Source organism: Falco rusticolus, chromosome 17 (assembly GCF_015220075.1).
Source record: "Falco rusticolus isolate bFalRus1 chromosome 17, bFalRus1.pri, whole genome shotgun sequence".
Classification (NCBI taxonomy): Eukaryota; Metazoa; Chordata; class Aves; order Falconiformes; family Falconidae; genus Falco; species Falco rusticolus.
This window is the reverse complement of record NC_051203.1, coordinates 4,176,848-4,196,316: the sequence shown is the minus strand read 5'-3', so window position 1 is coordinate 4,196,316 and position 19,469 is coordinate 4,176,848. Positions and strand designations below refer to the sequence as shown.

The 19,469-nt window shown below is 44.4% G+C and overlaps 1 protein-coding gene across 3 annotated transcripts in view; it reads right to left on the bottom strand.

Moving 5' to 3' along the window:
• Window positions 1-19,469, bottom strand: part of MDM4 (MDM4 regulator of p53) — a 23,758-nt gene extending 4,289 nt beyond the window's left edge. Inside the window, exons 1-10 of one of the 3 annotated variants that reach the window (XM_037410365.1) lie at window positions 19,302-19,469; window positions 12,767-12,873; window positions 10,044-10,118; window positions 8,487-8,620; window positions 7,896-7,945; window positions 4,949-5,010; window positions 4,088-4,184; window positions 2,540-2,700; window positions 1,833-1,967; window positions 1,038-1,118 (exon numbers count right to left, since the gene is read on the bottom strand). In XM_037410365.1, coding sequence (XP_037266262.1) covers window positions 1,038-1,118; window positions 1,833-1,967; window positions 2,540-2,700; window positions 4,088-4,184; window positions 4,949-5,010; window positions 7,896-7,945; window positions 8,487-8,620; window positions 10,044-10,118; window positions 12,767-12,841 — 870 coding nt within the window. In that variant the 5' untranslated portion in view covers window positions 12,842-12,873; window positions 19,302-19,469. Of the gene's footprint in view, window positions 1-1,037; window positions 1,119-1,832; window positions 1,968-2,539; window positions 2,701-4,087; window positions 4,185-4,948; window positions 5,011-7,895; window positions 7,946-8,486; window positions 8,621-10,043; window positions 10,119-12,766; window positions 12,874-13,390; window positions 13,411-14,807; window positions 15,029-19,301 lie in introns of those variants that run through there. The other 2 variants (XM_037410366.1, XM_037410364.1) reach the window with 2 other exon arrangements.

Genomic DNA, 19,469 nt, shown 5'->3' with positions numbered 1-19,469 from the left:
CGACAACCCAGTAATTACGGATTATTCTCTCTTTCCACCTTGTTTTTTTCATTTAAACAGGGAAAAAAACTGTGTTCTGTCCTTAGAAAGGCACTGCAAGGGCAAAGACATTACACCGGCAGGTATGCAGGCTCTCCTACTGACAAAAGGCCACGTAAGTATCTTAGAAAAATGGGGTGAGGCGAGAAGTGGATTCTCTTCTCATCCCAGAGACTGCCACAAAACAAGTGACAGCATCAGAACTAGCCTGGGCACCCAGGACCCAGTGGAACCCTGATCCCAACACAGAAATTTCCACTAGAAAGGGTTTTTTAGAAGTATGAATACCTCGTTTCAGTGATTACAAAGGGCCTGCTTCAGATTTCCAAATCTGTGCCAAGGACTATATCCCAGATTCCCTTTCAGAGGACAATACAGAACTGACCTTATTAAAACACCCATGGATACCGTTAATACTAACCCCATACAGCATTAGACTGACCATGCTGGAAACTGAGGGTTTAATCTTCATTCACTTCCTGGGTGTGTGAAGGGACAAGTGAAATCATGAGCAAAAAGCCAGTGGCTGCCCATGCTGACACTACATTACCCTGGCACAAAAGGGACCAACAATGTAGAAACGAGGAGCCTAATCTCTTAGGCAAAACAAAACCACCTAGCTAGACCGTGTATAAATTCTCTCACACCGCCACAAAAAGTGGCCAAATCACGTAAGTTCCAGGGTTGCTCTGTGGCTGAGAGAGACACTTGGTGGTTTTGGACTGGGTGCCGGGTCTCGTGTCCATCCAGTTTAGAATTTAACAGAGCCCTATCCAAAACAAACCAGTGCAGGTCAAGCCACTTTCTCTACGCTCCTTCACATAGGTTACAAAAAAGCTTTTCAAAGGCCTAATTTTTTGCTTCTTTTGGCCTTTGAAACCCATACAAGAATTAGCTTCTCCTACCACAACCAGTAGTAGTGGTTGGACAAGTTCTTCCAACTACATCTAGGATGAAGCACACTCCAAGCAAGGAACGCTGACCTAAAGGACGCCTACCTCAGAAGCAGCTTCTGTATCTGTGTCATCGCTTAAGCACTGAGAATCTTCCAAGTCATGCAAACATGCATCCTCAGTCACCTGGAAAGAATGGAAATGTCGTTAGAGAGGCGCAATAATCTCTGTTTACGATGTGTCTGGCATTGTACACCAAAACTAAAATGACTATATAGTCACCATGATAATTTAAGTCATTCCCATCAGTGAATGAAAAGCCACTTCATGTACTATTCTATTCCAGAATATTGATAACTGTTGCTGGGCTTGTTTACAGTTGTATTTGCCTGTGGTCAACGCATACCTCTCTCTGATCCACACAAGAATCATACAAATACAAACACATACACACCTGAGTGGTCCTACTAATTTCCATGGAAGAAATCATGAACTCAATCCCTTTAACACACATTTGATCAATTACCCGTAACCAATCTCACTGCCACCTCAGCCAGCAGACTCAGGCAAGCGTATCATGTAAACTGAGATCTTCCTCTTCAAGTCTTTTCATTTCTTAGCCTTGTAGATATTAGCTAGAAGCACAGTAAAGTTGCTGCTAGAGATTTAATTAATGTTAAATTAATTTTGTGCCTTGAAAACACACGCTTTTAAGCCAAAACCAAGCAGACCAACTACACAGGAAAGCTATCGTACAGAACAGCGACAGCCTTTCCTAAACACAGTTTAAACTCTGAATGGTTACACATCTAGCTCCTCCAAAATCAGCACAGCATCACGAGATCAATTAAGCAAGGCCAACCTGCGGGACACGTGCACTGTGGCTGTTTGAAGAGGTACCTTTTTGTCACCTTCTTTCACTTCCTCGCAGTCAACTGTTTCCACCTTGACTGCAGCACTGCTGGGCTCCGACGGGCACTCGTTGAGAAACCACAAGTCATCAGTAGTATCTGAAACAACGGCAGTGTCTATGTCCTGTTGGAAAAGAACCAGGAGAGACTACTTAGAGCTCAGGTCAGCAGCAGCAGGAGTACCAGCACCTCAGCCATCACCACAGCGAATGCCTCTCCCCTTTGCCTCACTAACAGCCTTCTCAGCCCTGGGCAGCTCCTCCAGTCACCCCTGGGAGAGAAAGGGGCAGCTGACCGCTCTCACAAAGACACCCCTTTTTCAAGCAGCGCTACGCTCACTCCCCTTGCTAGCCGGCCGTACAGCAGCTGGCCGCCACGCTGCAGCCATCCACACCGCATTGCAACTTTCAACCCAGAAGAGGGGCAACTCCTGAAATACAACGAATGCTCTGGAGTGCAAAAGGACCTCCAACGGCTGAGCAGCTGAGCACAGCCTTCAGAGAGCGCCTAGTTTATTTAAGAACACGACAGGTAACCAACCACCTGATGTGAAAGGGTGGGACAGCAACACACAAGGGAGAGGCTGAAAATCCTGGAGTGGGAAGGGGAAAGAAAGAACAAGAATATTTTATTTACTTGGAACCCAAAAGAGGAGAGGAAGAGAATACAGTGCACCTATTTAAAATGTCTACACACCTGGTTAGTCTGAATATCTGTTGATCCATTACTTCTGGACTTGTAATTGCTTCTGAGGTTGCCTAAAAACCACCATGGAAGACCAGCTACATCCCATTCCTCAAACACTAGGTCCAGCTTAGGCTTCTTGCTTTTAGAGAGGTTTTCTATTAAGTCTTTGTCTGTAAGAGCCAAGTAGAATCTAAGTCATGCCACACCTATATTATTTCAGAGACTAGCAGAGAAAAAATTGGCCCCGTCCGATTTTAGAATTCTTTCTTGCTCCTTCTTACAGCCAGTTACTGCTAAGAGCTTTGGGGTTTGTATGAGTGTACTGGGACGTCAGATCCGCCGCACATCTGTACCTGTGGATCTACCCAAGTGAACCTGGCAAAACAGTCACTGCACAGCCATCACCAGAGGTCAGAGAAGCATGCCAGTGTTCCCAGCGTCCATGTAACAGTCCTGGTTCTCTTTAGCTTTACCTTACTTTTAAGACTCAATACAGAAATGCAAACACTTCTTTCAGAGCTCTAACCAAGTCAATGCAGAGCAGATTTCTTGAGTGACTTAAGATGCAGAAAGAACTGGTTTGAGTTTAGTTCAAATTTCCAGGGAAGGGAGCTCCTGAATACCCAAACCAGGCTCAAAGTAGGAAGCAGGAAGGTAAGAATCCATCCTCCATCACCCCATGCTTCAGCCTCTTTTTTAGCCCATGCAGTTTAGTCTATGGTCCTCAACTCAGCAGTCTGAATTTGAAGATAACCTTGAATATCTCTCTCTCCAGTGCCACGAGTTTCAAAGGCACAGACAAGGACTGTTCCTACCTCTTTTTGTACATGCAGCCAGGACAACATCTACCAATCTCATTTGATCTGGAAATACCCACACTTGCAAAGGAGATTTGATTTTACAAACAGGTTCCTTGATATGAAAATAACATGAGAATAGAAAGTAGAAAAACAGGAAAATTGTTTCCGTAACATCAGAAATCCATGAGTGAACAAGCAAGAAATCCCCAGACATTAAAACAAAGGAAATGTCTAAATATGAAGGAGCTGTATTACACTTAAGCTGGATAGAAAAAAAAAATCCATTGTTATTCAGTTCCCTAATTGGTTTGCAGGTAATGACTGCAGACGGCTCAGGCTGTGTTCTGTGTAATCAGAGGAGAGAGTCCCTTGGGAAGATAAATAGATACAAGTATAATTTCAGCATTTAAAATACCCTTCAGCAAGGTCTGTAAGATTTTTCATGGCATTGTTTAGTGATAGATGTGCTTTTGGGGCTTAACCTGCCATTTTATTCAAAGTGTTGGTTTATTTATGAGACCAAATATCCAAGCTAGAAAACACGTCTATCATAAAACACCTTTGGTGAACATTTGCAGGTCTCTCAATCTTTAGCATAACCTCATGATTTCTAAAGATTATATTCCACAACAGGTTTTTATTAGTCTCCCAACAACCTTCTCCAACACTTTGTTGATGCAGAGCTCAACATGTCACACTGGAGAAGGAGCAGAAGAGCTTGTACACATCGAGTTACTGCAGAAGAGCTGGCACTCACCTTCACAATTCTCACATTTTTGCTCCGAGGTAGACAAAGCAGAAGCATTGCTTTCACCCTCCATGACGCCAGTGTCAGAACCTTCTTGCCGGCTAAACTGCATGAAGGAAGGAAAAAACACATGTTAGTCCACCAGAGCTTATAGGGACAAGGGGATGTAGCACTTCCATTCCGAGTCACCAGCTGCAGTACAAGACCAAGAAGTTCGGAAGAGAAATAAGTTTCTGAACAAAACCTACACGCTATTAACCCTTTCAGAAGGCTAACGCATCTGTAATCCGCACAAACAATATACTTGCCACCTAGGAAAAATCTTAAGATTGGCAAAAGTCCAAAAGTTGCCATCTTTAATGCAGTAATACTGTGAGCTTTGTGACTCTCTGGCCCCCAGTGTGAACAGACACCTCCCAGATCAGACTACCTTAACCCCAAAATACACCTGGAAACAAGTTTGAATGTGCAAAGATTTTTCCTAGGTTTCAGATTCTGCCTGAAAGCTTCTGAAAACAATCCTACTAAACACAAAACTTGTTCACACGTTTTAGAAAGCTTAATTATTTGGCAATTCCTACTCAGAGAGGGGATGGGAAAGAGGGAGGAAAGACAGGAAAGTACAGAGCACGCTGGAGGAACTGAGGACTAGAAGTGCTACACCCCAGAGAAACGCGCTCAGAGACTGGTACTCTGTTATGAAGAGAACAGAGAAGGGTCACTCTGTCCCTGCCCTGTGGACTCCAAGAACTTTTCAGGAAGGTGAGGACCTGGCAGCCAAGCAGCACAAAGTTCTGGCAGTCCACCATGCACAGGTACAGAGAAGGGGCACTCTGTACAACAAAAGAAACCACCAGGCAGTGGGTTTACCTTCAGCTGGTCTTGGCTTGGCTTATCGACGCTCTGTTCCTTTGCGAGATTCTGTGCAGCATCTAGATGGCAGGTAAAACAAAAGAAAAAACCTTCCCTGGTAATAACCATTCTCACAACACAGAGGGACTTCAGCAAGCAACCAACGAGCCAGGCTTGGCAGACCTCTAAGTAGCCCTTCAACAGAAACGGTGCCCTTTCTTCCTTCGAGAACTAGCCATTTCCTAGAGAGGCATTACTCCAGTATTCCCTAGACTTTGCTAGGTACGTATGGAGGCATGAGCCTATGGAATACAGAGTCTATGTCTCCTTGGAGATGAAGCTTGATAAAACCCCACAGCATGTAAGAACCATCTTCCTAATGTGAAAAACTATTCTTTTTTCCTACAGGCTGTCCTGCCATCGCAAGCTCTAGGTCCTTTACACAAGAGGTCTGCACGGAGACAGAAACCCAGAGCAATAGCAGAGTGTGGGGACTCTCACCTGAAGGCTGGATCAGATCCGTGCTGAAGAAGGTGAACGGAGACGAGTAAGATTTTTATAAATACCTGTGGACACCATCCCTTTCAGCCTAGGCTGAGACAGGAAAAATGCCTTTCTTAAAGGTTGTGGGCATGAAGAACATTGACTAGACTAAAGAAGGGAAAATTCCATGCACAGCAAGCTCCTTCCTGGGTAACTGTGCAGATCCGTAACACAATTTAATCCAGACGATTACACTGGCCCCCAGAGTTAATTAAAAGGCCAACCTAAATAGCAAGAACAATCATATTAACAGATATCTTTCTACATAATAGGGGAGCTGCACTTAGGAAGTCTACCCTTCAAACAGAATTACTTGCTAGAGAAAAAAAGATGCAAGGATGGCTCCTGCTTGCTCCCCTTTCAATTTAGCAGAGAAATTCCCTGCTTGGTGCCAGGCAGACACGAACAGTCTGATCCACACCATGAATCATGGATGAAGACGCTGAAAACTGCTGCTATAGGCAGAAAGGTGGACCACAAAGTGGTCCATAAAATGGACCAAAACAAGGGACCACAAAATAACATGGCTCTGTCCCGTATTCTTTGCCCTCCATGCATTATTTCAGCTTTCCTTTCTTCCCCTTCCATCACCCTACAGCTTCTGCAGTCACTGGTTATCTCATACCTGAAGGAAAACAAAGTCAATTGGCTCATCCCCAATTGCTTTGGCTGTGCAGGCACATTAGAAAAAGTGAAGCCTTACACTTCTAACACTTTATAAATAATGCAAACTAGCCTTAAACACTGTGTCAAAAGACACTCCACTTCTTGGAAGGCTTCCTTTTTTGAAGCCAACGTATAATATACAAAATGCCCTTAAAGTCAGGTATTCCTAAATGCACCTCATTTGAGTCGCACTTAAGAGCGAAAGCTAGCCAAGGACACCACCTCACGAAGAGCATTATGTACGAGCTTAACCTTTATTATCAACATGCACTGCAGTCACCTTTCCACAAGTGTACTTAAAAGAAGTGGCCGAGACAATCTGCAAAAAGATGTGTTGATAAGCACTGATTTGGCTAACGAATACAAGCAGCTATTACAAAACTCGAAACATGAAGACCTCTCTAAGCCCTGCGGCACTTCCAGTTATTCCTACGTTGCCATGAAGGAAAAACAATACCTCGAGTCACCCTTCCTGTGCATTTGTCAAAGGTCTGGTCTGCCAAGCTTGTTTCGTTTTAGTCACACACATACACAAGCAGGCACGGTGGTATAACTCAGTGATCATCTCCCTAAAGGAACAGTATTTCCTTTGGCAGGTTTAAAAATAGTTACACCATGACTGGACCGTACACGCACACCCAGCCACGCGCACACACCAAGCAGAAAGGGGACAGGGCAGCAGAGGAGAGAGCTGTTTCACTGGGATCCTTTGCTCTCCACATACATCGCCTACAGGGAAGAGGCCAGGGCATCACCAGCGAGGGGAACGGCACTCACACAGTTATTCTGTAGGTAACGTGTTTAGACGAGAGTCCACTTAGGAAGATTCTTCTATACCAATACAGAAAGGAGGGGGACCTCAGAGGCACCAATACACGGCTCAAAGCAGAGGACTAAGCAGTTTAGGGCCACGTTTTCTCAGTTTCTAAATTTGCACAGGCTTTTACGTACCTGTGCAAAAATAGACTAAGCCCTTACGAAGAACAAAGTCCATATTCTCTGCTTAGAGACCCCAAGAAGTACGGCACAAGACTCCAAAACTCTCCCGGTGCAGCTCCCTCATGATTTGTATACTTGTAGTTTCATTAAAAGCTTTTCTTCATATTAAGATTACCAGCCGTACAATGGGAACTGGCTGCAAGGAAGCCATCATCTGAGATTAATTTAGAGAATAAATTTTAATTTATGACTGAAGGACTTTTGATGTAGCTAAGATCTGATTTCCCTTATAAGCCAGGAAAGCAACAGTGACCTTTAAAGGTTCAAGCGTTCAATTAAAGTCCAGACCTCTTTGGTTTGCAGAACTAGGCTGGGCTCCCCCAGCACCCTTACATTCAGTCTCAAGATTATGAAAGTATAAAACAAGGTGAGAGCCAGAAGTCGCAGCATGCTATGAAACTGAGAAAAGACCGAGACACCAATAATGACTTGGATGGGACACTTCAGCCATGTTCAGTTGTACATCCACAGTATTTAGCTCTGTCATCGTGCTTCCAGAGAGAGTGTGCCTGCTGCTCCAAGGTTTGGCCACTGGTTAGAGGCAGCCACGTTACTCAAACAGCTAACTGATTTCATACCACAGCTACTGATGGTGGACACACAGAAAAGACACATACTCAAAGAGATTGTCTAGTCAAAGCCTTCATTAGCAGTTTGTTCCAGCTTCAGAAACATTCCTCTTTTCCGAATATCATTACTTACCCAAGTTACATCAACACTATATTCAATATACTTGCCCATACTGTGACAAACCTACCTGTCATTGCAGCAGAAGTCAGGTTCCGTTTCAACATGTCATAGACTGGGCTGTGGGAAAGAAAATGATAGTTGAGTCACCCTCACAAAGCCAAGCCGCATTGCCTTTTATAAACCAGGGACAGAAATTCTGTTTTATTATCCAGAAAGACACTGGAAACTGCAGAGAGGTTTTTTTGCCACTCCTAAATGCTTGCTACAGAGAAGTCTAGGTTAAAACTTTACTGAAGGATGTAGATTTTCACTTAGGTGTGAGACCAAGGGCCTGTGAAGATGCAGAAATGAAATGGGGAAAAGATGTCACCTCAAGCAGCTCACTGCCTGCCAGCACTAGCACTCCGCCTAGTTTGTTAGCGATTGCTCGCTCCGATTTTTGTGGGGTGGCTATGTTTTATTTAACCATTCAGAACTGGCTCTTCAGAACAAAGGAGCTCAACTTAAACTTGTTGAACACATTACCAATAAGCCACTGAGCCACTTGGTTGGTATTCATGGAGGTTTACGTGACAGTGACTAGACACAGTGACACCAAGAGCTGCCTGTCCTGGCAACCCCTATAATACAACGTACGTTAAAGGTGAATTTTTCATACCTTGGATCTTTTACAGAGAAGCTCTCCAGTCCCAGCAGTTCTCCCAGCTGATCTCCTCCACAATAGACCATGTGTTGCTGTCTTTTGTCGTAGAGCTGCTTCACCATTATATACTGTCCTAGGTAATGCATAACCTGCAGATACATAACATACCATCAGCCAGTTATGCAGGCAAAACCAAACCACCAAAGACTTTGGAAATTTAGTTTATGATACTTGCCTCCTGCTACTCTTTACAGCGTGAGTCAAATCTATTTTTTTACTTTTTTTTTTTTTTTTTCAACATAAAAACCCTGCTTTTTTATGCACATCTGCTATTTTTTGGTGTCTCCCAACCAAGTGAGAGCTGTGCTTTACCGTATTGCTGTAAGGTTTGGAAGTATTAATCCCAGACAAGGAAAATCGAGTCGAAGATGGACAAATAGCAGTCCCTCTGCTACCACACGTTAATATGAAACGTGACATGGGTGATAACACTTTCACGTGGGCAGTGTTGCTCAGCGAGAGGAGGAGATGGGAGACTGGCAGCTGTTCAACTCAGGTTAAAGAAGAGAAGGAAATGGCTTTGGCTAAAGGATGACCACGTTTACAGTGCTGTCCCTCGGGACACAGACTGCAAGATGCAATGGCAACTGCATTAGTATCACAAAGGATGGAGAGGAAACATCTTTTGAGAGCTAGGGAACACTGCCAGCTCCAGTGAGGAATCCAGACCACAAGGGGAGAAAGCAAAGCACATTAAGCACAATACAGGCAGGTCCCAACCCCCATTACCCACTAAAGTGACCCTCCTGAATGACAAGAGTCACCAAAAAGTTGCCAACAGTACTCCGTTCTCTGCAGAAAAAACTGACTTAACTGAGTTAAAATGTTAATCTATACATGTAACCTGCATTTAATACTCAGCTCTCCCCATTTAAACCATTCAATTTGTTTTTTGCAAAAATTTTTAGAAGCTAAATAAGTTATTTAAATGCATAAGTGTTTAAAATAAGTCACGGGGCTCTGCAGGAATATTTGACACGTTCATAATGAAAAACCACTGCATTTAATTCTTTGCAGACAGGACACTCTTGTAAATCACAGTGTCATTTTTTTAATCTCGTACACATATTGCATTTTAATCTTAAAATAAATGAATTCACAGGGTCTCTTAGGTTTAGCTGACAAGCCATTTCAAAGAAAAGTTAAACGAAAAATACCAACTGGAATCCAATTTTTAAGGCTTTCAGGCACTGAGCAGAGAGCAAGACAATTGAACAGAATCTCCTACACTCTCTCAGGAACGTGGCTATCCTGTCTCTCCTTTCTCTTACGGAGGCTTCTGATTTTCCAGGATAAATAATATTCTTTAAAATTTCACGCTCCTATTCCATTTCCTCCGGGGGCTCTCAAAACCAGTTACGATCGATCAAATCACAATAGCCCTATGGATCAGGTATCCTTATTTTGCAGGCAGGGCTTAAAAGTATGGAAAAATTAATAGCCAGTCCCGTCCCTTCCCCACAAAGAGCCATCAGGACAGGCACGGTTTCGGTGCCTAGGAGCTGAGCCCACCTCCTTCAATGTGAAGGTTTCACCTTGGGCGCCTGCAGCCTGCAGAATCTTCAGAAGTGGCAGTTTGGGTCGCACCTAAAATACAAAGCACAGAGTTTGTCTGAACGACACGAAGCAGTGCCCTGCTGAGAGAAAGCCGGTCACCCTGGCACGTGAGCCTGCATATCACAGAGAGCAAACCCAAGTTGCCCAAGTCAACCTGTGTATAAGACTCACACGCCAAGCAGAGAGCTGACAACCATGGGATGAGTTGGAGGTAGTGGGGAAACACTGCTGGCCTCAGGCTAACCTGCTGAAGGCTGGTATTCTTTTTTTACAAGTAATCTGCCTGGACAAATGCTTAAAAAGAAGTTAGAAGGACTGAAAATCAGCACAATCATTCTGACTCAAGCGCAAGACAAAAAAAGCCGAGGAATTTGGGCAGCCAGCTCTAAAGACTTTAATCACTTACACTGTCCCATTAACTTTGATGTCATTCACCCTGTGAGGGAAGACTGGAAACTCAGACCCTCGGTATGGAGCCCTAGGCAGTGACTAACCAAATGTACTGAGTCACATCTTCAGCAGCGATGATGGTGCATTCAGACTGCCCCTCCAAAAGCAGCATGCCAGAACGTTCTTAATTAGCACACTGGATAAATCCAGCCTGCTCTGTACAGACCTAAGTATTTATTAGGATCCATGAACAGGCACGTAATAATAAGACTGTATTAAACACAAGGTGTGGTTAATTGACACCAAGGATCAGAACCTGTGTTTTCTGTGGATCTCAGTCATCAACCAAATATTTAGTATACAAAATATAAAGTACCCTGGGAACAATGCAACTACTCCACACCACCTTTAGGTTTCACCCACACACCCAAGCAGCTTTGAGTAGCAGGACAGATAACGCTACATAAAACAGCAGCGAGCTTTAAATAGCTACTTCCCCCCTACGTTACTATTTCATCTATTCCACAAGAATTTTAACAATTCCTAGGAGAGTGCCACCACATGTCTGAAAGCCCTCTCTGTTCTCTGAATGCTACAGTTGTGTACAATATTGCACACGAAGCATGCTTCCCACACTGAATCTCTCCCTCTGTCCTCCTTGTCTATCAGATGCTAATACAGCAACTTCAATCTGTCACAGGACAGAAAGTCCAGCCCTCAGCACACCAAGTTCATTGCTGTTTCCTCTACACTTTAACAAGGCTTATCCTCTCGAGGCATGTAACTCCTGCTAGCTAGTAAAGCCCTTCACAATGTTAGGTGGACTCACCTCTGTCTCACACTCACCCCTCCTTTCTGCCTATACAAATGCAACTGCAATCCCTGCTTCCCTTCCCACGGTGCAGAGCCTGCTTGCAGCCCTGCAACATCTCCTCAAGAGACAGCCCGAGCTGCAGCACCATTTTCCTGCCCAAAGTAAGGAGAGCAGATTTTGGTTGCTTATCATGAATGCAATTCGTCACTCAGCTATCAGGCACTATCTTGGCAAGGTATTTGTTCTGCTGTTTTCTAAAATTGTAAAAAATTTGTCTCCTCTGTGAATGTGTCTGGTCTGCCTATTTTCTCATTATTGTTTCTTAAATGCATTTCCAAGCTCAAACAGAACAGCTTGTGTCCAGCCCCAAGTCTCTTTCTCAAGAACATCTTTTTCACTAAGAAAAGCTCAGCACAACTCAAATAAGTGCTTGTATCAGCACATGATTTTTAGTAAGATGAAACTATGTGTTTGCATTCATTCATTTCTCTAATGACCACTCTCAAATGGCTTTTGAAGTAACAACTTATACATCTCTTTCTGATTAAAGAAGAAACCTAGTTAGCTTGATCATTTTCAAATGGGCCCTTAGCTACTACAGTGCAGCCAAAATGGAAGTGTTTATTCCACACTGCCTAGGACACTGAGTGTTGACAATCAATATTTTGCTACTAATATCAGAGCCTATTTACTTTTTTTTTCATGCCAAGTGAATTGAATAAATAAGCACATACATCAATTCTGCACAGGACTTGGCTACATTTCAAAGCTTCTAATTTAAGCCTCGAATGGGAGGCGCTCTCAACTTCCCATCAGCTTATTTCCACTCCTGCCACATCCTCTCATATTGTGGAGATGCTTTTTACAATGAATTGGCTCTGAAAGGTTGGATGCCTGTCTTGGAGAAGCTTTTCTGATTTTTATACTGTATTTCTACTGCTGTTGTTTGCAAATTTCTCTCTCTGGCTGTCAACATGGTACCGAGCCATATTCAAACACACACATGTTGGCCTTGGCTTGCAGCTACAACTACCTTTTTTTCCAGGGATGCTCCAGGAATAGTCGATAACGGATGTACTGCATGTTACCTAAGCCGACTCCACAAAAAGGCATAGGGATTAATTACTGACTCAACCAAGTTCAGCATACAGGGTTACAAAGCTCCAAGACACAGAGTCCAGCACTAGGAGGAATGTTGTATGTGGAATACTTCAAGTACAGGCCCAGCACAAAAATATGCATTATACAGTTACTTGCATGGCCAGTTTTAACTGCTTTTCCCCCTCCTCCCCCTTTAAAGTGTTCATAAATCATTGATCTAATAATGAAAGCTAACATAACTCTGGGATAAAAGCCCTACTCCATTAGCCTAAACTCTTCTTACTTAAATGTACTTGGAGAGCTTTGATTTGATGCAAGAAATCACTGCTTTAGTGAGAAGAAAGCAGTGAAGATAAGCAGGAGAGGTAATTACCTGGTTAACTTGTCCAAGTGTGATTCTGCAGGCATTCTCAGCTGCTGGATGCTGGGGAGAGCTTGAAGATGTCATTGTGGCAGTGATTAGCTGTTTATAGCACAAACCTATAAATGAAAAGGTTCATGTACCAGTTAAGCTGAGAAACCTGGTCTTTAACCACTTTCACTTCTTAGAAGTCTCAGGAAATCGGGGTTTAAAATTAGCCCTGCATGCCTATTTTAAATGACTGCTGTATCACGCTGATGTTACTGTGCTCCTCACCTGCTCTGCCTAAACTGATCTGCTGTCCTACCCAAGCTGCACCCAGCTGCCTGACAAACAGCCACTTGAGACCAACTGGGACAGATCTGCTGTGGCACCGAAGGATGCTTTGACTCTGCCAGTCTCTCGGAGTGGTACAGCATGGTGAGGAACTTGGGGACCTGCCAGCTCAAGGGAACTGCCAGTCTCCATCAGGTCACTGGCAAACTCTTAACAGGGTGAAATCCTCGAGTCAGAGCTGGGGAAATAGAAGCTGAGTCACAATCAACCACAATGGAAATCTACACAAGGCAGCAACCTCCCCCTGACTGCCCAAAAAGAGTAGCTGGCGCTGATGGCAACGATTAACACGTTCCCCACCTGCTTTTTCCAAGAGCTGAAAACCTGCTAAAGCTGCTGCAGCCTTCATCCCAAATACCTAGATGCAGGCTATAAATTAAATTTTAACAGCATTACTGGGCTAGCAGGTGAATCGATCCTTCCTGGAAAAGAACAAAAGGGGAAGTCCTGCAGCTATTTGAATTTGTTGAGAACTATCAGTTTCAGTATCTACCCAAAGAGGACAGCTTCATATGCAAAACAATCTGTAATGACTCATGTTCACAGCACAATCCAGTTTAATCTACCTCACAGAACAGGTTTGAAAACTTCTTTATATTTAAAGAGAAAGGATGGTGTAAATTAATGAGCCACGGGGGGGTGGGGGGGGGGGGGTGGGAAATAAAGTAACTTTAACCTGCTGGAGAAACTTAAAGGCTTGATCACACAGCACTAAAGATCAGAAAAAATGTTATCTGTAAAACTGTTTTGTGTCCCTGGACCTAGTTACAATAAAATCTCCATCTCAACGTGAATCTGGCTGCACTTCTGCAGGCAATACCTAGACAATCCCTGCAACTGCAATTTTTGGAAAACTTAAGGCTAGAGCATGAGATGACCTAAAAATACTGGCTCTTGAATTTGCCTACTTAGATGCAACTCTGGGTAAAGTTTTAACTGTGTGGAATCTGGAAGAAGCATCAACTTTTAATCTATGCAGTAGTTTAATTTAAACTTGAAAAATGTGAAGCTAAAAAACTTTAAAGCAGTATCTAAATGGCCTTTCACAGAATTTTCCAGATTCAGTAACTGAATTTGTTATTACTACAGCAGTTATAAAGAATGCAAAACAGTATGATTAGCTACATTAAAAAGCAAACACTACCAAAATAACCAGCCTTATGCCTGAGGAATGTAACCAAACATTTTAGACGTAGACAAAACAGGTTGAACATCTATTTTAGCACACAGTGCAGAAACCTCAGTAAAGACAAAAATCTGAGCTTTAGCACCAATTCAAGTTGCTGACCACAACCCCTACCCCTCCCCTGCCCCATCTATTAAAATGACTTATAATGGCTTATAACTTAAAAAGACTTATAACGAGTTAGAGAGTTCTGATACTTCAGAGAAATGTAATACTCTAAGAACAAAGGCACTACCAGGAATAAAATCATTCTGAAAGATCAAACATATCTCACTATTTAGGAAAGCTTGATACATCAAATGTTCAAGTTTGGTAAAAAACATTGATAGTGACCAGACCTAGGTACTAACTGAAATAAATTGGTATTTGAAGCTATTTAGGAAGCTAAAACCATGTCCATGTTATCAGTCTCTTAAATTTTAACTAAGGTTTCTACTTGAAAATGCCAAGCACGTTGCAGCACACACTGCCCACAGGACCCTTCACGCTTTACAAGCTAAGCTGTACTTTGTACTAGCTGCAGAAACTTACCAGCCTTGGACTTCTCTGCTATCAGGAGTATCACTAGGATGGGCCTCCGTTTCCCAGGCAGTCCCTTTGCTCCTGCCAAGAGCCTGCGGGTCCCCGTGCAGGAGAGCAACTCCAGCGGCCCCAGAGGGTGCTCAGCAATGCCTCCCCAGCAGCTCTGCCGTGCCTGGCTGGGCTCCCAGTCCTGCGGGTGCTCTGGGCTCTGAGTCGCTCTTTCAAAAACCGCTCCTGCCTCCAGCTCATTTAGTCAGGAGAGGGAGTCACTAAATACATCAGCTTCTGATAAGAGCTTGAGTCGGTGTGAAAAACGGCCAAAATGGGAGAAAACAGTGGATTTCCTCCCCGCCCTGAATTCCTGGAAAGGCACTCTGCTACGCCTGGGTTAGGAGAGTCAACACTAGAGATCACTTTAGCTATTTCAATACTTGTTTTATTAGAGAAAGGTGAGCAAGTCAGTGCTTTGCCTCCAGTCTTTACTGATAAATTGTATTTTTAGTAAGTCTGACCATTAGTAATACTAACTTTAATTAGAAATGAATCTTGGAATTACTGAATGCTATCTTCCCAAGCATGCAAGCTCCAAAACATGATACCTGCAAGATTTATGGAGGCTGCCACCAGTCACTGTCCTGCCAAGACAGAAAATCTCACTTGTGTTACCACCCTCTGTACACAGGCTGGCCAGAAACACAAACGGTGGAAATTCCTAGAGAACTGTGAAGCTTCTTGCTCAGCGAGCCCTGTTTAACTTCCCCCTGCAACTCTTTTAATTTCCCCACCTACTTTATGCCAAATATTTTTTATGCCAAATATTTTACCTCACAACCCTTAAAGCGTCTAAACCAACTTGCAGCCAACTGAGCAAAAAGCACCAGTGAACGTACCCTGTTCCCCCTATAGCTCTGGAGCAATGCATATAAGCAAATGCCACCGGACCAGAGTAATCATGCAGAGGAAACCATGAATCACAAAGGAGTCACGAACCAACCATTTTTTCCACTTGAACACTTTATATGGTCATGCACACTACAGGAACAAGCTGTCTGCCTGTTCTGTGAGTAAAAGTTCCTCCTCTGAAGAAATCAAAACCCCACTAGACCACAGCTTTTGATGCCTGCAGAAGGAAAGGCTTGAGACAAGATCTTACCAGGCCCAGAAGAGTGCAAGCACAGGGTGCACGGACTCTTCTTGACAGCACTGTCTGAAAAGTGGAGGCTGAATTTCTAATTCAAGTTCAGGTTTTGTTTTAAAGTCTCCTTCTTTTAAGGAAAGAACACAATTTCTAACTTCCGTGCAAAGTAAAAACACAGCAGGGAGTACGGACTAGACATTACTATTCGGTGGATCTGCAGGCTCTAATGGCTCGCTTCAACAGCAGGTTAAGTTCTGACATTTAAGTCTTGTCTTCAGTTACTATCATTCTTTCTCATGCTTTCAAATAAAGCAAAATTTCTACTGAAAGCGAAGTTGCAGTCTCACGTATGGTATCACGTAGACAGCAGCCCTGGCGGGGAGGATTTAAACAAGCACTAATCTCACAATTGAGTCAGAGCTAATCAGGTTTGCCCCCATCAGTGTGACAAGTCTTTCTGCCCACCAATCTCACCATGCTTGTGACAGACCCACCACTACTCCTCCCTGTAAACCACACCTTACTAAGCCCTTAGCTCCTCCTGTGCCATCTTTCTCTGGGCCACGCATTTCAGCCGATCACATCCCTCTGTTGCCAACAAGTTTGTACGCGTCCTTTGAGAGCTGCACAATGCCAGCCAAGGCAACATCAAAGCTGCCCTTTCACTGCCACCTTGTCACCATTTTTACTCCATGAGACCTTGTAAATCTTGGCTGGTTACTTAGGGGCTTCCAGCCGGGAAGTGGCAGCAGGAGAGAAAACTGAGCTGTGAATTACATGATTTAACAGATTTCACACTTTATAGACTGCTTGACTTCCATTTTTGTTGTTCTGTGCTCAGTTAAGTGCTCTAATATGTTGCTTTGACATCGAGTTGGCATTCCATCAGGAAAAATATCCTCTGCTAGGAAGAGTACCCAGTGAAAAAGCCCAATTTCACTACAGAAAAGTCCTTTAATGCATTACTTATGGCAACAAAAGCCAGGGCTACTATTTTTAATATTTAGCTGAAAAGCTCCTCTCAGGCAACTGCTCTTGAGTAAAATCCAAATCTTCTAACACACAAAAAAAAAACATTCTGAGCTTCACCTGAGTTTTGCTGTTGACATGATGCATCTGCCACAAATTGTGTGTTGCTTCCCAAAGGTCAGCCAACAACACGCCAAAATTAGCCAACCTGTGATAAACATTAGCAGTTAACAAATACAAATGTTATGCAACACTTTATTATTATGTTTAGTAGGAGGAAAAAACCAAACCTGATCTTTTCAATTAAAAAAGGCAGGCTGGCAAATTGCTCTGCAAATCTCCCTAAATCAGCTGCTGTTGACAGTTATTTGTTGCTGGTAATGTCTGGAACAGGACAGCACTTCCACGCCACCACGCACACCCTTGTCTGCATTTACCTCTATTTTAACAGATGAAATTGGGCTTTTACCGGGGTCACTCTTCCCCATAGCAGATAACTTCCTTAAGGGAATGTCAAATCAATGTAACTATTTTAATGCGTTCAACCATGCAGCAAGAAGTAGTTAGGTCAGGAAAACAAGCTTCTTTACCAGGCAAGAGCTATGTAATACCCTGAAGTGACTGTGCTGACTGTTCCTCTCGCAGGAACATCTTTCTCTTCAGTGTTGAGCCAAGCTCTTTAGAACTCATGAGTCAAACTGAAGCTACTAATCACCTATTTTCTGCAGCAGTGAAAAACAACAAAAGCCCTTATTTCAATCACATCTTCAGCAAGACTGGCTGCATGATGTTGCACTTACGAGCCTGGGTATTGCTGAACATCTAGGTGCTTTTGCTCTACTCCTAAGAAAGTTGCTAAATACACAGGCATTCACTCAAACATCACATTACACGTTTGCCGCCGTCAAGCCCACAGCACACTTCTGAAGAAGCAGGCACTTGGGATATGAATTTTAACCCTTTTTGATCAGCAGGTTTCCCGTGTCACCTCCTAGCAATAGATGCAATGCAAGGCGGTGCCTGGCACCTGACCTACCTGGCAGAAAGAGTCGACACTGCCCTGCTTGGAGCAGCGCCAGCTACGCTGGCAACACAATAACTTGGAGCTGCTGGAGAGCCTTAAATGAACAGATACCAGAGCAGAAACAAGCCCAAGTTCTTCTAACAGTACTGCATTCACATTTCAGTGGTCCTTTCAATCTCACTTGTTATTATCTTCTCCACGAGTTTGTAGTTTTCCCCTACTGAACACTGCTTCTGTGAAATCTAAATCTTAGATAGCTGCATATTTATTTCAGCTCTTTTTAACCCAGTCAGCAACACAGCCCCAAATCCTGCACTAGCGCAGACAGGATGTGTCAGAACCAATCAGCCTAGAAAGCAGGGATTACCTTTTTAAAGTCCATCTGTTTAATAACCGTGAAACATTACACATCTTATCTTTTGAGTTATTCCTCCCTCCCTGAAAAAACTTCCTTGTTGTTAACCAGGCGCTCAGCAGAGCTACTTCCAACCACTGAACTGCACAGCCTGTGGCAGCATTTAAGGTTAAAATCAAGGTGTGAAAGATGACACATGGTGACAAAGAGTCCCACTTCTCCGCTGCAGTCAGGTCATACCACACTTCCCTGAACCTTGTACTCTAAATGCTGCCAAAGTTATCCATGCTGCAGATAACCATTCGGTGTGGAAAAGAGCAGAAAGCAAAAAGCACGCTCTGGAAAAGATGCAATAATGCAGAAACACTTGTTGCATCTCCTTTTATTACTGGAACAGATGGTATAAGCATCGGCTAACTGGAAAGCAAAAGCTGTCAAACAACAGTAAGATGTCCTTAAAAGCGTCCAGCAGGAAATATAATTAGAATAATACTTAAAAAAGGTGGGAAGCGTGGCTTTGAATGGCAGTAGCACCACTCTCAGAGTGGAACTTCACGAAGACAGGGCCCTTGCAGTGCTTCCAGCACAGCTACGCGAACACGGCACTGCTCTGGTCAGCGGGATGATGCTACTGCAACACGGATTTCTTCCAACGGGAAGGTCTGGATCTTGGGCTTGACACTTTTTTGTTTTGTTTTTCTCATGAAAGTGATTTTCAACCAGAAATGATTTCAAGCGCAGCACCTGCTCGCCCGGTGCAAACGCCCAGGCCCGGCGGCGCCAGACGCCAGGTGCGAGGCTCCCGCTCCCCCAGGCCCTCCCCGCCGGGCCCAGCCGCGGGGGGAGCCGCTTTCTGCCGCCCTCCAACCGCCCCCCGACCCCCTTGGACTGGCCCCCGCGCCTGGCTCTTGGCTCCCCGGCCGCCTGCAGCCCGGCCCGGCCCCGCCGCCCTCCCCCGGGCCTGCTCGGCACCGGGGCGCTGCGCCCCCGAGCCCCGGCCTCGCGCGGCGGGCTCACCCTATCGCTGCTCCATGGGCCCCAGGCCGCCCCGGGGTCGGGGTCGGGGGGGGTGGGGGGACGGGACCCCTACGCCCCCCGAGGGCTCCTCTCCACCATCTTAGCGGGGCTCCGGGCCGCCACTTCCCCTCGCAGGCAACATGGCTGCGCGGCCGTTTCCGCGGGGCG